General features: G+C 55.9%; 1 protein-coding gene across 1 annotated transcript in view; it reads right to left on the bottom strand.

The window, feature by feature from the left end:
* The window catches only part of DAB2IP (DAB2 interacting protein), a 59750-nt gene that overhangs the window by 34509 nt on the left and 10158 nt on the right, over nucleotides 1-15083 (bottom strand). The window contains exon 3 of the mRNA XM_070955482.1: nucleotides 8331-8449. Coding sequence (XP_070811583.1) covers nucleotides 8331-8449 — 119 coding nt within the window. The remainder of the gene's footprint in view (nucleotides 1-8330; nucleotides 8450-15083) is intronic.

The following is a 15083-nucleotide window of genomic DNA, read 5'->3' as shown; positions in this document are numbered from 1 at the left end:
GATATTGCACCCCTGTTGGGCTAGAGGATACATTAAATTTCCTGGATGATTGCATCCTAAAAACTCGTGGTAATTTAGGGTTCATGATGTGAGCCAATAAGAGGGGGGTGGAGGAACAAGCACAGGTGAGCTGAGCTGGAGAGGGGGAGCCTCCGTTGCTCAGTGACTTCCAACACCCCCAGACCTCAGCTGCAGAAAGGGGCTCCTCTTTGCCCACAGCATCGTTTGTGGTTTAAAGCAGCCCCCCATCTCTGAGCAGGTGAAAAAGCCCCCATCCCGGAGGGGGATCTGTGACACACAAGCTCATTCCAGACAGCCTCAAGGAAACAAGGGGACAAGCAGCTCCCTTCAAAACAGGATCCAAGAAATCAACTTTGGCTAAAACCTGCGGGAACCTGCTGATGTACCTCTGGCCTGACAGCCCCGCTGTAGCCACGCCTGGAGCCTGTGGGGCAGGTGTGGTTCCAGGCCACGGAGGAAGGAGACCGGCTTGAATTTGGAGTCGATGGTCAGCTGGCAGGAGTTTGGCTGAGGTTTGCAAAAGAACCTCTCTGGAGTAGCAGCTGGGCCTTTGAAAGAGGAAGGGGCCATAAAAAGACCTCCTCCCCAGCTGATCGCCATCTCTTTTGTCCAGCAAAATAAAACTTCCGAGGCCATTTGGGGAGGAGCAGACAAAAAGGCCCATCTGCATGTAACCTCCATCCCCAGATCCCCACTCGGCCTCCACACCTATATCTCAACCTCGCCCCCCTTCCTTCCTTCCTTCCTTCCTTCCTTCCTTCCTTCCTTCCTTCCTTCCTTCCTTCCTTCCTTCCTTCCTTCTTGGCCTTCTCCCCCAACACCCAAGCAGGGGCATGGGCACACACACACACACCCCTGCTGCATTTGTGCGATGCATTTTGTTGTCATCCTTGCTTCTGCAAATTATAGGCTATAAAGAATTAACGGCCGATTATAAATCAATTTACTGTGCTGGGAAACAACACAAGGAAGTATTTTGCATGGGGCAGCTTTTCAAAAGAAAACTAATTAGCTGGGTTCAGGTTTTAATCTTAGGAAAATTAGAGGAGGATTGGAGGATTTTTGCCTGCTAAGGCAGCTGGGGGAGGGAGAGGGGTGGGGGTGGGGGATACATTTGTATGCACTGGCACCGGCCCAATATTTTGCAACCAGAATTCAAGAGACCAGCCCAGGCAGCACAAGCCTCTAGTTCTCACTGATGTGATAAATGAGTGTAAATATCGGCCTCCAGACACCGACTTGGTCAGGGAAGAAGACCGACCGAACAGCAGCCTCAGCTTCCTCGTATCTTTTAGAAGTGGCTGAAATGATGTGGGGTCTGTTTCCAAAACAGGACCGGTGGCATTAAATGAAGACCGTGCAGATGCATTTGCTTTAAAAATGGGGACTTTGCTCCACAGGGTCACTCTGTAGCAGAGCCAAAGCTCCACATCCATAAGGACTAGTCTCTTGGTTCTTCAAAACAAGTCTCAGAAAGAGTTGTGGAGCTGGGCAAGGGCAGGAGCAAGGGGGACAGACAGACAGCCTCTTTGGAGGAGGGGGGCACTTAGGACTGCAAGCATCAGGTGGTGAAGCAGGGAAGAGAAGCCCCTCCTGCCAATTCCGAGGGTGGGCAGAGCCTTCTGCCCTTGGCTGAAGAAATGTTCCCTTGTCTCATAAAATTGCAGCCAGTGACAGGGAGGGGCAGTCAGCAGCCTCCGAAGCACAGGGCTTCATTTTTGTAATTAAGCAGGACGTCCAAACACTGTCCTGGCTCACGCAGAGAAAGGTCAGGAACGGCCACCATCCATCCTGCCGTTAATTGCGAGACGCACAGATCCAATTAGCCCAACGTTCCTGCACAGGCTGTCCAGGGCAGAGCCTCTGCCTTCCCTGCATACCCTCCGGCCCAGCCGAAGGGGGCGCTCGGCTTCTCGGGCCCCAGGGAAAGTCTGCAGGGACCTGGCTTCATCGGGGAGGCGGTTTAGAAGGGGAGAGATTTCTCATCCCTGGCTTGGCACGTTGCAGGAGACCAGCAGGGGAAGGGAGGGTGTGTGCCGGGCTCTGCCCAGTGTCCAGAGAGTGGCAGGAAGCTAACTGCCCCTTGGCCATCGTTCCTGGAGGGTTCTTAACCCCATCAGGACCTTGGACAGTGCAGGGAGTGGAGTTGCTGGGCCATCCTTGCAGGGCCTGCTGGGTCTTGAGAAGAGGTTGCCTGGGCATAAACCAGAATGAACTCCACCCCACTCCCCACCCCCTTCAGCTCAGCCTCCCTGGGATGCCTGCCAGCCTTTCAAAGCGCAAATCCCAGGGAGGTGGGGGTCTGTGCTGAGCACCATTCGCAGCAAAGGAGTAGCCGGCTCTGGCTTTGGGGCCTGTTGGGGTGCACTTGGGGGTAGGGAAAAAGCACAGTTGTGTACTACAGGAGTGAGTTGGGAAATGGGAACAGGATGTAACCCTTTGGACCCAACAGCCTGAGGTTACAGCTTCATTTTCCTGCTGAAACTTTTTCAACGACTTCTTTACCTGGAGCAGCCGACTGGCCTTCTGCAGCCGGGGCCAAACTGCCAGGACTTCGCCAGGCCTCCCTCCCTCCCTCCCTCCAGACAGCCAGCTTTGTTCAGACAAGGGCCGAGGCTGCTGGTGCTTACCAATGAGCCCCACCTGCCCGGCCCTGCTTCCCTCCTTGGCACATTCAGCCACACGAGCAGAGGGAGGCTGTGAACTGCCAGAAAGGGGGAGGGGGCTTGTTAAAAACTGCCTCCAACTCCGAGCCGACAATAGGGACATCTGCGTTCCCATAAGTCCTCACTTCTGTGCTGTGAAGCGGTCCAAGAGGGACACAAAAGGGATCAGAGACATTTGCCATTGCAGAGGGAAAGAGAAAGGGGAGGAGGAGGAGGAGGAGGAAATTCCTATTCCCCCCCCCCCCCGATTCAGACACTCAGCAAGGTTTGGAAACTATTGACAGATGTCATTGTAAGGCTGTGTGCGTGTGTGTATGTGTGTGTGTGTGTGTGAGAGAGAGAGAATTTTATTTCAATCCAGCATTAAGTACCTGCCAGCCCTTCCCGGTGAGAAAGAGGACCTTCCCTCTGGCAGAGCTGATCCGCCCTCCTCACCTTGCTTGACAATCGTCTTTTAAGACGGTCATTAATTCAAGACCAGTAATTAACTCTCTGGTTGGAGAAGCTTCGCACTAGTGAGTTCCATTAAGGCAGCAGATTTGCAGACACCCCGCAAGGTGAACAGAGGTGCAGCCCCCACGCAGAGCAGGGAACCTCCAGGGGCCGTTGAGTCCTCCTCTGACCCCTTTTCTCCCTCTGGGGCACCCCACCACCCCATCCCCACAAGTGGCCTCGGGTGAGGGAGCTGCAGGACTGGCACACTTCAGGTAATGGGGGCACAGCCTCTTGCATGCTGGTGGCTGTTCTCTCTTCCCTCCCGGCAGGACCTCAAACCTGGTGTCTGCTCCTCTGTGGGGCGGTGGTGGGCTCCTGCCCTGGCCAGAAGGGCTGCTCAGGAGGCCTTGAGCCCCAGAACAGAGGAGACCCCTCAACTCCCCCTCTGTGACTTTCTGAGGCTTTCTGCCCAGCCAGACCAGGAGTTGCAAGGCCCTTATTGCTCACACGGGCTGGCAGCTGCTCTGCAGAAACCTAGCTAGGCCCTTTCTCAGCTTCTGCGCAGGTGCTGCTCCCCAGGGGGGTGGGACCAGGGATGGATGAGAGTCTCGGCCAGCCCTTCCTGGACCCTCTGCCAGGGATTCCCCCTCAGGCAAATGTGTGTGAATCGGATGAATCTGTGCAAACTTCCACCTCTGTCCATCCACAGCCTGCCTTCCCTCCCTGGCTGTTAAAAAGCCCCGTTGGCTCGAGAAGGGGGAAGTTTAGAGATGGGGAGGGGGGGGCATCATGGCCTGCTTTTGATTAACTCCCAGCCTTTTCCTTTCCAAGACACGCCTAGCCCTGGCAAAGGGACCCACGTCGAGAGGGAAAGAAAGGGAAAGGCTACGGGGAGACTGGGGGCGAGAGGGGGGAGGGAGAGGAAAATGGCAGAGCTTCCTAATAATTAAGAATCTTTTCCTTTCAAATTAAAATCTCAGCATACCCAGAATCCAAGCTTCCCTGGAAGAGATCAATACTTTAATTTAAGGCACTTGGCTTAGTTACACACTCACTTGCATCAAAGGAAGCAGAAAAAGAAGAGAATTTTGGACTTTTCCCAGGAAGACGTTACAGCAGAATGTTTACAACTATATTTTGAAAATCAATTCCTCCCTCCCTCCCTCCTTCTCCCTCTCCCTCTCCCTCTCCCTCTCTCTCATCTCACTTGCATTCTGAGAGAGAGGCCTTTTCGCGCTGTTTCTTCATTGACTGGTGCGTTCCATTGTTGATGTGCATAATTCTGCAAGCTGCACAAAGTGTGCTGGGGCTGGGCAGGACTGAAACACGATTTGCAAGCAAATAACGCAAAGCAAATCGCACAACGGAGGCAGAGGGACCCTTGTCCTTTGCACAGCACTGAGAAGGTGAGGCCTGTGACCCAAATAGCCTGCAATTTTAACATCTGATCCTGGGGGAGCACAGGGGCAGGGAAGGCTGAACGGCGGGGATAGGATTCTGCCCTCCGTAGTCCCATTATCCCCAGCCTGATGGATTGGCTAAACTCGAATTTTAACAACACTGCTGATCAGGGTTTCTTCTGTCCTCAGCCGAAAACCTCCTTTTCTTGCTCCATTGATTGCTGTGGATTATCCGTCTTTTTGCCTCCATCGGTCACCAGGGAATCATTTTTGCCAGGTTCAGGAAAGCCTCTCCGGGAATTGGAGCAAATATCGAAGGCAAATAAAGGCCGGGGAAGCAGGCAGGGCCTGAATCCAGCGCCCTCAATGGCTGAGAAGGCAATTGCCCTTAATTTGGAGGGTCCGGGAAAGGCGGGCAGCCGGGCGCCCCCTCCTGGCAAGCAGGGGTGAAAGAAGAAAGAGGCTACATCAGCTTCTCCAAGGATCACAATTATGGGGGGCAGCCTCAAAGCACCTAGAGGACAAAGGCTGGAAAACTGGTCTTCCGACAATAAAACCAACAAGTGGGATCTGGATTTCAACCCCTGGGACACCCCCAGTTTTCTGGGTGCTGCAGGAGAGCCAACATCCCTTTGGGGCAGGGTCAGCCAGCCCCGTGCCAGGGCAGGACGGTGCCAAGCCAACAGAGGCATCCTGGCAGGAGCCCCGTCCACCACCTTGGGGGAGTTCTCCAGGGTCCTGATTTCAGCAGCCTTCTATACAACTTTTGGCTTTGACTGCCCTGCTGGCAAGTTCTGCCTGGGTGTCCCAGGCTCACTTTAGCTCCCGAGCGGCCATTTCATTCCTTTCCACTGGGCCTCTCTAACCAAAACTAACCCTTGGCCTGCTCTACGAAAACTCCTTTCCCTTCCGGAGAGATAAACCAAAAGGATGCCTTTCGACATGGGGAGCCAGAAGCCATGGTGGCTGTGAGGATCTCCCATAGACTGTGATAGTCTATCTGGCTGGTAGCTGGTTGGCACTGAAGGCGGACGGGCCTTTTGGCTCCCCAGGGAGTTAAATCTGGAGCAGCTTCTGATCTCTTCCCTCTGTTCGAATGGCACCTTCCCAAAATATGTCACTTTGGCACAATCTGAACAAAAGGGTGGCAGGAATGAATGGATTTATGGGGGGCGGGGGGTGGCTTCAATGGGGCTTACAGCATCTCTCTTGCAAAAACTCCCAATTAAGACCCCGTTTCTTCCTTCCCAGGGACCTCGGTCCGCAGCTGATGCCAAGAGGCCGACAGCAGACAGACGCCCGGCCTGTGGGATAAGGACTCCGTGCCAGTCGTCCACGTCCAAAGTCAACCACAGGGGGGCTTGTTAACAAGCAGCATTGCTTAAAGACTCCTCTGCTCACTCTTCATGAGCCCTGCGACAGCCCCATGGATTGATGGGGGGCTGGCTGGCCAAGCATCCCCCTCCAACTGCCCCTCCGATGCCTGCAAAAACCTGACAGGCTGCCTGGTCTCTCTCTCTCTCTCTCTCTCTCTCTCTCTCTCTCTCTCTCTCTCTCTCTCTCTCTCTCACACACACACACACACACACACACACACACACACACACACCGCAGAAGACGCCAAGTATGAGAGACCTACAAACATCCCCCTGGCTGAGCTGGAATCCGCCCCCTCCTCATTAAATGGCCTTCCGTTGCAGGAGGAGAGAGCTGGGTTGAACAGTAGGAGAAAATATCCACAGCACAATCAAATTTAGAGGGATGGGATGCTAGTCCCCTCTGGGGGCTTCAAACCACTCTCTTCCACTGGCTTAAAATACTAGGGTAGACTAGATGACCTCTAGGTCTCCTCCAAGTAGCCCATTCCACAGCTCTACCTGGGACAGTTCCCAGAAATCCCTGTGCTGAAGACTGAAAAGGGAGATTTTTAACCAGGGCTTGGGGCAGCCTTTCAAGCAGTTGAGGAGTGGGCTTTCCGTGGCACACCCATCCCCGTCCCCACTTCTTGCCTAGTGGACAGAGAATTCCGGACACCAAGCCAATAATCCCTCTGGAGGTTTTGAGTTGAAAAGGAGGCAACAAGCAAACATATATTATCAAATTCCACAACAAACACACAAATCCCAGCTGGCTTCAGACCTTTGATTCTCTTTGCAACACCCGTAACCCCCAACTTGCGTAAACCCCCCCCCCCATTACAAAATGCCATTGATGCCTGGTGCTTCTGAGAGATGCCCTCTTTGGGGTGGGGGTGGGGAGGTGCTCAAGCCCCCTCAACAAGATGGAGTCTGCCAGCACCCTTGGAAAAGATCGGGCAAAGGAAGACGGCGGCCGAGGGGGGGGGGCAACTGGGAGGGGGGGGATGGGAAACTTCCTATGTCAAGAGAGCTTGCATCGCGGGCATCTGCCTCCCCCTTCCCCAAATTGGGGCTGCTTGCAAAGGATGAAAGGAGCCGTCAGGGGCGTGGTCCAGGCAAGCAGAGACGGAGCAAGGAGACCAGCGGATGGCTGGCTGGACGGTAAACAGGAAGTAAAGGGGGGGGGGGGGAGAAAGACCAGGGCCAAGAAAGCCAGACCCTCCCCAGGCAGAACCAACCAGACCACCGAGAAACTGAATGGCCCATTTGGCACCTCCAGGTATGCAATGTTAGCCTCTCCTGTCCAAATCCTCCCCCCTTTTTAAAGAAAGACGAAATAAAATGAGGGGATTGTGTCTCTGCAAGGACCCCCCCACCCCGTCCCTCCCTTGCCATCTCCATCCCGCCGGCCTTCTCTTTTGCACACCACGGCAGCTTCCGCCTCACAATCACAACGCGGGCCAAGAGATCTCAGTTTGCACCAGCTGCCTGCGCCCAGTCGCTGCCCAGGGCCACCATGCCATTTGGACGGCCCTCGGTCCCTGGGTGGCAGGAGGCCACGGTGGCTGGGGGCCGCTTAGGAAGTGCCGACACAAGCGATGCCCCCCCTCCCAAAAGCAGGCACAGGTTTTTTAAAAGGAACCAGTGCCACCAGTGCAGGATGTGCCCACCACAGGAGGCAAATGCCCAGCTAGTCGTGTCTCGGGAGGAAGGGGCTGGGCAGATGGACGACGTGTCCCCATCTGGAAGACCATCACTGCAGTGGGAAAGGCGAGGAAGGGGGGCTGCAGCCCACTCCTCATCGTAGCCAGGCGGCTTGTGCCTGCGAGTCCCTCCTCTGCCCCCTCCCCATTTCCACAGAAATTAGAAAATTAGGTCACCCGTTTTTACCAACCCTAGCGCACCAAATCACCAGCAAAGATCCCTTCCGAGTTGGGAGGGGTGTGGCACTCGCATCTCCACGGATAATCCGGCCACCGCCACACGCCTCTTCTCTAGAGCCCCCTGCTCGGCGGGTCTCCTGCCCCCGGCTCAGTTAGGGTGGGGGGCTCCATCGGCACCGGAAAAGCAGTCTCTAGCCCCCATCAACCCCCTCCCCTCGCCCACCCCAAAATCCAGGTAGCCCCCAAACGCCCTCCTCGGGCAAGAGCGAGAGAACCGCCACATCCTTCTCGGCACGGACCCGGCGGAGCCACACCGGCCCACCCGAAGCCCCGACCCAGGCAGAGGAAAGCCTCCTCCTCCTCCTCCTCCTCCTCCTCCCCGGCCAGCGCGCCTGGCTTCCCTGCACCATTTCATTGCTGCCGCGGGAGGAAAGGGGCTGCAAGCAGGGAGGGGGAGAGGGTCTGAGCCGCCCCCTCCCTGCAGAAGAGCCGCCATCGCTGCCTGCAGGGGCCGAAAGCAGCGCTCCCCCCGCTGCCCCCCCTCGCCCCCTCCGGCCGGGCTCTCACCTCTCATGGTCGGTGCTCCTGAAGCCCGGGAGGACGTGGCGGAAGCTGCTGTGCCGGTCGAGCTTGGGCTGGCTCTTGGTCCGTTTGATGGAGCCCTTCAGCTGCCGGCTGAGGAAGCCCTGCGGGGAGAGGCAGACAGGCGTTACCGGGCGGGGCGGGGCGGCGGCGGCGGCGCCCGGTGCAGAGAGCCGCCCAGCATCCGGCAGGCGAGCGGCGAGTGAGCCGGGCGGCGATGCGACGTCGGCGCGAGACTCCCCGAAGCCTCGGTTTCCTTGGCAACCACCCGCTCGCAGGAAAAAAAAAAAAAAAAAGAAAATTGCAGCGCTGCAAGCCGAGCGTGTTGCAACGGCTGGCACATCGGCACCGGGGAGGGGGGGGTGGGGGGCTGGCTGGAAAGGGGCCTCCCCCCTCTCCCCATAGCACGATGCCCAGGATGGGAGAGAAGCTGGCCCTCGACCCAGCCCAGCGGTACCCAGAAAATCTGGCCCCATCGTGGGGTCCCCTCGAAAAGGGTCCCCTTGCCCCCCTCTTTTGCAGCCGTATCCGGCCTTTCTCCCCCATCCTGCCATCCCCCAACTTTGAAGGTGCAACCTAAACCATAATCCTTGGCTATGCTGTTGGGATGCTCTGGAGCCTTTTCTCTGTGCACCAAAAGCTTTAGCCAGCTTCCTCCTGCGGGGCTCTCCATCCTCGGGGCCCGGAGCCTCCTTTTAACCCAATTTTGTTTCGTTTCCACCCTGTTTTTCTGCCCATGTCTGCTCAGTTTTCTTCCCCGAAGTTCTTATTGTCTTGTTTTCATGTTCTAAATCATTTGCAAACCGGCCAGAGTGGCTGAGAGTCAGGTGAAGCTTGATCAATCATCATCATCACCACCACCACCACCACCATCATCATCCACAACCCTGTTCTGGACAACCAAGAAAAGCCTGTTTGTTCCAGGTCAAGAACTCGATCTGGGGCTGAAAATGGGTCTTGCCTGTTGAATCAGAGCAGCCGCAGCCCTTCTGTGCCTCTGGATGAGACGCCTGGCAGCTCTGTTGGCCAGGAGGCTGAGGAGGGGGAGACCCCACCCGTCCGCGACCGCTCCCCAGACATTGAATTTCTGGAGGGCGAAGCCGAGTCCCTAAAATGACCCCCGTCCAAATTTCAGAAGGGGAAGGAGAAGCCAAAGGGGCTCCTGGCATCTGTCCTGCCCAAGGAAAGTTGCTTTTTCCAGCCACGCAGAAGGTCTGGGCACTCCTTGGTGCCTGGCTGGTTTTGGCCTGGGAAGATGTCCACATTTTTGTCACAAGCAAAGTCACCCCTTCCCTTGCTCAAAGCCACTGGCTGGAGGTGGAGGCCCACCAACGCCCCCCCCCCCTTGTCCTGGGTTGCCAAGCTGTCCTGGTCTGCAGCCAGCAGGGCACCAGGATGGTGGCACAGTTGAGTGTGCCAAAAAGAAGGAAGGCTGCCAGCCCCAAGCCCCTTGTTGCTTGGAGTCCGGGGCAGAAAGGGCAAAGGACACAAACCAGAGGCTGCCAAAAGTGACCCTGCCTGGCTCTTTCCAACGCCTGCCCACCTCAGAGCCGTGGGGTGGGTGTCTCTCCTGGCACACCTGCCCCAAAGAGGTGCCCACTTCCCTGCCAAGGGGTCTCCCAAGGATCCCAGGACAGGGAGGGGAAACCTGACAGGTGCCCTCGGCTCAGGCTGAGGATAAATCAGACGGCACGGGAGATGCTGCAAACGCCAGGCCTCCCAGCGCCATGTTATTGTTCACGAGAGGAAGGACAAAATATTTCGCGTTATCTACCTGCCTTTCCCAGTGGAGGTAATTATACCTTCCTTATCACCATGGCTACAGATACCTTAGAAAATTATACACCGGCCCTGCCTGGCGGGAGAAGGATGTTGTTAAGGGGAGGCAGGGAGGGGTTTTGCACTGCATCAGCACTCCTGGTGACCAGCCTGAGAGAGCCCACCTCCCCTTGTTCTGACCCGACCCCTTTAATGGCTGAGATGCAGTCCGTGACCCTCTTACGCACGCCCATCCTGGCCCCCTGAGAGTGAAGGTTTCTCACCAGCAGGAAACGGTGGCCCAGTGGGCAGTCGCCAGCCTGGCGCATCCCCCCGCCCCAGGTCCCCCGGGCTACAGCTCCCTCTCCTCAGAGGTGAACCAGGACCTTGTATTGGAACCTCCATGGTTAGAGACAGTGTACCAGGTGCTGGAAAGGGACGCGGTGGCTCAGTGGCTAAGACGCTGAGCTTGTCGATCAAAAGGTCGACAGTTCAGCCGTTCGAATCCCTAGTGCCGTGTAATGGGGTGAGCTCCCGTTCCTTGTCCCAGCTTCTGCCAACCTAGCAGTTCGAAAGCAGGTAAAAAATGCAAATAGAAAAATAGGGACCACATTTGGTGGGAAGGGAACAGCGTTCTGTGCGCCTTTGGCATTGAGTCATGCCGGCCACATGACCACGGAGACGTCTTCGGACAGCGCTGGCTCTTAGGCTTTGAAATGGAGATGAGCACCGCCCCCTAGAGTCGGGAACGACTAGCACATACATGTGAGGGGAGCTTTACCTGAGGGTTAATTGGAGCCCCAAGCCCTGAGATTCTTGGCTCTTATCCATTAGGGTACCAGGCTGGATGTACCTTGAGCATCCTTCCTCCCCTGTTCCCTGCCCAACAACGCTCCCTCCTCCAGTCTGGGAACCCTCTCTATCTCTAAGCAAACCGGCCTTCCTTTTTTCTCTTTTCCACCTTGGGCATCTCCCAGATGTGCCATCTCGGCTGGCAGCCCTTCTCTAGGCCCCAGAGCCGCTCAGAACGGGGTCACGTGTGGGGAAGTGGCACTCAGGGTGCCTGGGAAGCCGCCCGGACAAATCGGAGGAGGCACAGTCTGATGGACCCGAGATGAAAAAGAGGCCTGGAGCCTTTTCCAAATCAATCTAGAAATTTTCATGTTTAAAGCCTCTCCGGTGCTTGGCAGAAAACGCAGGAGATTTATTTTCCAACAGAGAGCAGTAGATCCCAATCAAAAGCAGGCATTTGAAGCCCCAGACGACGTGTGGGGGAGAAGACCGGAATCTGTGGAGAGCAGAGGAGATAATCATCGCCGGCTGACAGGAATTTATTCGCCTTCCTATAAATCTACGCTTCTAGCCCACTTTCATCAGGCACAATCGGCTTGGCGTTCGCGTCCTCCTGATCAGCGATGGATCACCGCTGTGCCAGCCTGGCCTCGCTTCGCACTTTTCAAAGGTCGGCTGGCATCATCCCTCCGTGTCAGCACCTGGCAAGTGGCCACACACAGGCAGGGGAGGCCATGAGCAGCCCAGGCTGTGCTTGCCCTCCTAAGGACGCATCTTCAGACAGGGAGCAGGGTTTCTCTTGGGGACCTGGAACAAAGCCCCACTGGAAGGGAGGCTTGGAAGGTCTCAAGCATTTCCTTGCAAAACCTCTGTCCTTTTCAGCCAGGACTAGAAACTTGATGAAAACTACATGCCGAGATTTCCACAGATTGCAAGAAAAGGCAGCTCAGGCTGGGCTTCCTGAAGATGTGGCTGGAGGGACACCCTTCAGAGACCCTTGAGTGAATTGTGCACAGAGCAGGGGCTGGTTTAGATGATCTCTTATGAGCTCTCTCCAACCTTATGTTAATACACTCCCCTGGCCTCCTGTCGTCCCCTTCCCTCTGGTCGGAGAACCGAGGCAGTAGAAACAATCTAAACCTGTGATGCCGAAAAGGTTCACCATCACTCATCTAACCTCTGTTAGCATTGCTTAAAATCGTAACAAGCAGCTACCACAAAATAAAATGCTGCACTCCCCTCGGCAGAGACCCTCCTGGTCCTGTTTTCCCCTCTGAACAGGCGGCTTCGTTTCCGGACACGCATCCTTACAGCACCCCCTCCTGGAAAGGGCAGGTGGGACACACGCCACCAGTGCCTCTCCTCCTCAATGCAGGATTTCAGAGCCTGGGGGCTGCTGTGGCTGGCAGGGTCCCCTCTCCTCCCGGGTAAACCCCGCAAACTTCAGCCTAAGAGCCCACAGTACTGTAGATGCTTTTAGCATTCAAAACGGTTGCAAAATGGAATTCTTTGATGTATTTCTTTTTGAAAAGGCTTCTCAATCAAAACTCGCAAGTGACTTTGGCCGCAGGACACGCCCAGCAAAACATGCAAAATGCCTTCGTGGCCGTGGCAGTAGTGAGCGAGTGTGCAGAGAAGCCGGTGTCCCCCCTCCATCGCATCGCAGTCGAACGCCCCTCCTCGGAACAAGCGGAGAGCAACGTATCGTTTTCAATAATCTAATCGTGGCGTCCCCGAGGAAGGAAGGACGGAAGGAAGGAAGGACGTATGTTGGAAACCCTTCATAAAAATGTAGACACCAGCTTGGTGATCCATCAGCCTTTCGTGAGCTCCCGTGGCTTCGCTTCCTTCCCGTCTTTCCGGCTGCGTGGAAACACTGGTGTTTTTTCCATCTGTGTCGGTGGAGTGACACACATTTTGTGGAAGGGTGAGGAAGAGGGGTGGAGCAGCCCCACACGGCCCCTTCGTACCTCCTGGCTGGACTCCACACCCTGGAAAAACCTGGGTTTCATCTGAAAACCCTTCACGCACAGCACAGCACAGCACAGCACAGCAAGGCCTCCCGGGGTCGGTCCCACCGCTTTCCCATCCCTCTTCTCCAATCAGTGGCCACTACAGATAGTCCTCGACTTACAAGCGTTCATTTAACGACCATTCAAAGTTACAATGGCACCAAAAAAAAAAAAGTGACCTGACCATTTTTCACACTTACAACCACTGCACACACCCCCCCCCCACAGGGTCACGAGATCAGAATTCAGACGTTTGGCAATTCTGACTCATCTTTGTGACGGTTGCTGCATCCTGGGGGTCACATGATTCCCCTATTGTGACCCTTCGGACCAGCAAATGGGGAAGCCGGATTCACTTAACAAGCGTGGCAAGGAAGGTCGCAAGATGGGATAAAACTCATTTAACAAATGTCTCACTTAGCAACAGAAAAGTTGGGCTCAATTGTGGTCGTAGGTCGAGGACTACCTGTGATCCGACATAGCCATTCTTAATACTTGCCTGGCGCTCCGAGGGTGCGTATTGCTAAGGGCGACAACAACCCTCTAAGCCAGTTCGATCTGGTCCCGGCTCCCGGGGCTATCAATTGGCACCCACGAGTGGCAGACAATGGGCGGGGCATGGGCCTCCTCTCTGGTCCCACTGGCCCCTCATCCACCCACCCACCCGTCCCCGACATATCTTGGTCAGGGGGAGGCAAGCTGGTGTGTCCGGTTGCTGGCCCCACTCAGCTGCGGTCGAAGGGGAGGAACGTCCAAGAGCTGAACTGGTGCTGGTGGCATCCACAGGGGCCCTTGCTGCCCGGGGCCCTCTCGCCAAGGATGAGGCTGACTGCTCCTCCACTTTAAAGGACAGGGACCAGCCGAGACGGCGCCCTCTGACCCAGCTGAGGAGAGGCGTGGGTAGCCAAGGGAGTTTCTCCCCTGCCTCTCCTCCGGTGGGAAGGATAATTATGGGGGCAGCTCCTCCACCATGCAGCCCCTTTTCCAAGTCCTCTGCAGCCTGGGGGCCACCCTTGCCAAAGGGCTGGGGGTGGGAAACATGCCCACTGCCGTGCCAGCTCTGGCCCTTTTTGCTCCCTGACCAGTTCATCCATTTTCAGAACGCGCCAAACTGGAGAAAAAGGCCCGGCACGGCAAAGAAACGAAATCCGGTCACCATGGCAACGGAAGTTGGAAAGAGCAGATGGAAATCAATGTCACCTCCCCGGCTGCTGCTGCGGCGGCTGCTGCTGTTGAGGTGGCAGGGAGAGGAAGCAGGCTGGCAGCAGCGGGCACCGCCTGGTGCTGGAAAGGAGGCCGAAGGACGGGCATGGCAGGCGGCTGATCGGCGCAACTAAGAGGGAGCCGTGGGGCTGGCAAAGGAACAGAGAGGTGAAGGCCTCTGGGATCAGGACCGTGGGGCGCCAGGGGACATGGAGGAATCCCCTGGAACTCACTGCCACAAGAGGCAAAGGACGGCACTAACCTGCTCCTTCTGGAGGAAAAGTCACCACCCAGCGCTGCACCAGATCGGCCCTTAATCTTCAACCCGAAAACATAGCCGAATAGAACGAGGGTGCAAAGCCAGAACTAAACCTGCCCCCTTAAGAGTTCGAAGCGGAGGGTAAACTGAGGCTCAAGGGATACCAAAAACGCCAACCGCCCCCAGCAGAACAGAAGTGGGCATTTGAGGCAGCCTCACTAGCCTGGATTACAAAGCCCATCGTCCCTCAGATACCATCTAGAGAGCCCTGAATCCACCTTCCAAACAACGCTTAGTGCTCCTGCATTTTTCAGACCCATAATCCACAGCAGAGAGCGGCTTGGAGGTTGAGATAGGATTTCTTCGGACAGATTACTGGCCCTTGTGGCCACCCAGCCTCCCTTAGGAAGGGGGAGCCAAAGGTGGTGGTGGGGGGGGGGCTTTGGGACTTCGTCTGGGCCTCACTTCAGGGGTGAGCGAGCCCATCCTTCCTCTCTTCCGCTCGCATTGACTCAACCCAACGGTCGGTCGATTCTCCCAAAACGATTTGCATTTAATTTGTTGCTGGCACCCGGTGGCCACGGACAGTTTAATGATAATCACTTGCATGTTTATATATCATGGAAGGTAATGCGCCTTTTTTTCCTCCTTAAAATTCAGTACCCATAAAAGGGGTGTTTTTTCCCCCCTTTGTTTTCTTTAAAAAAAAAAAAA

Source organism: Pituophis catenifer, unplaced genomic scaffold (assembly GCF_029215685.1).
Source record: "Pituophis catenifer annectens isolate HBS135680 unplaced genomic scaffold, rPitCat1.0.hap2 SCAF_17, whole genome shotgun sequence".
NCBI lineage: Eukaryota > Metazoa > Chordata > Lepidosauria > Squamata > Colubridae > Pituophis > Pituophis catenifer.
This window is presented reverse-complemented; position numbering and strand designations above follow the sequence as displayed.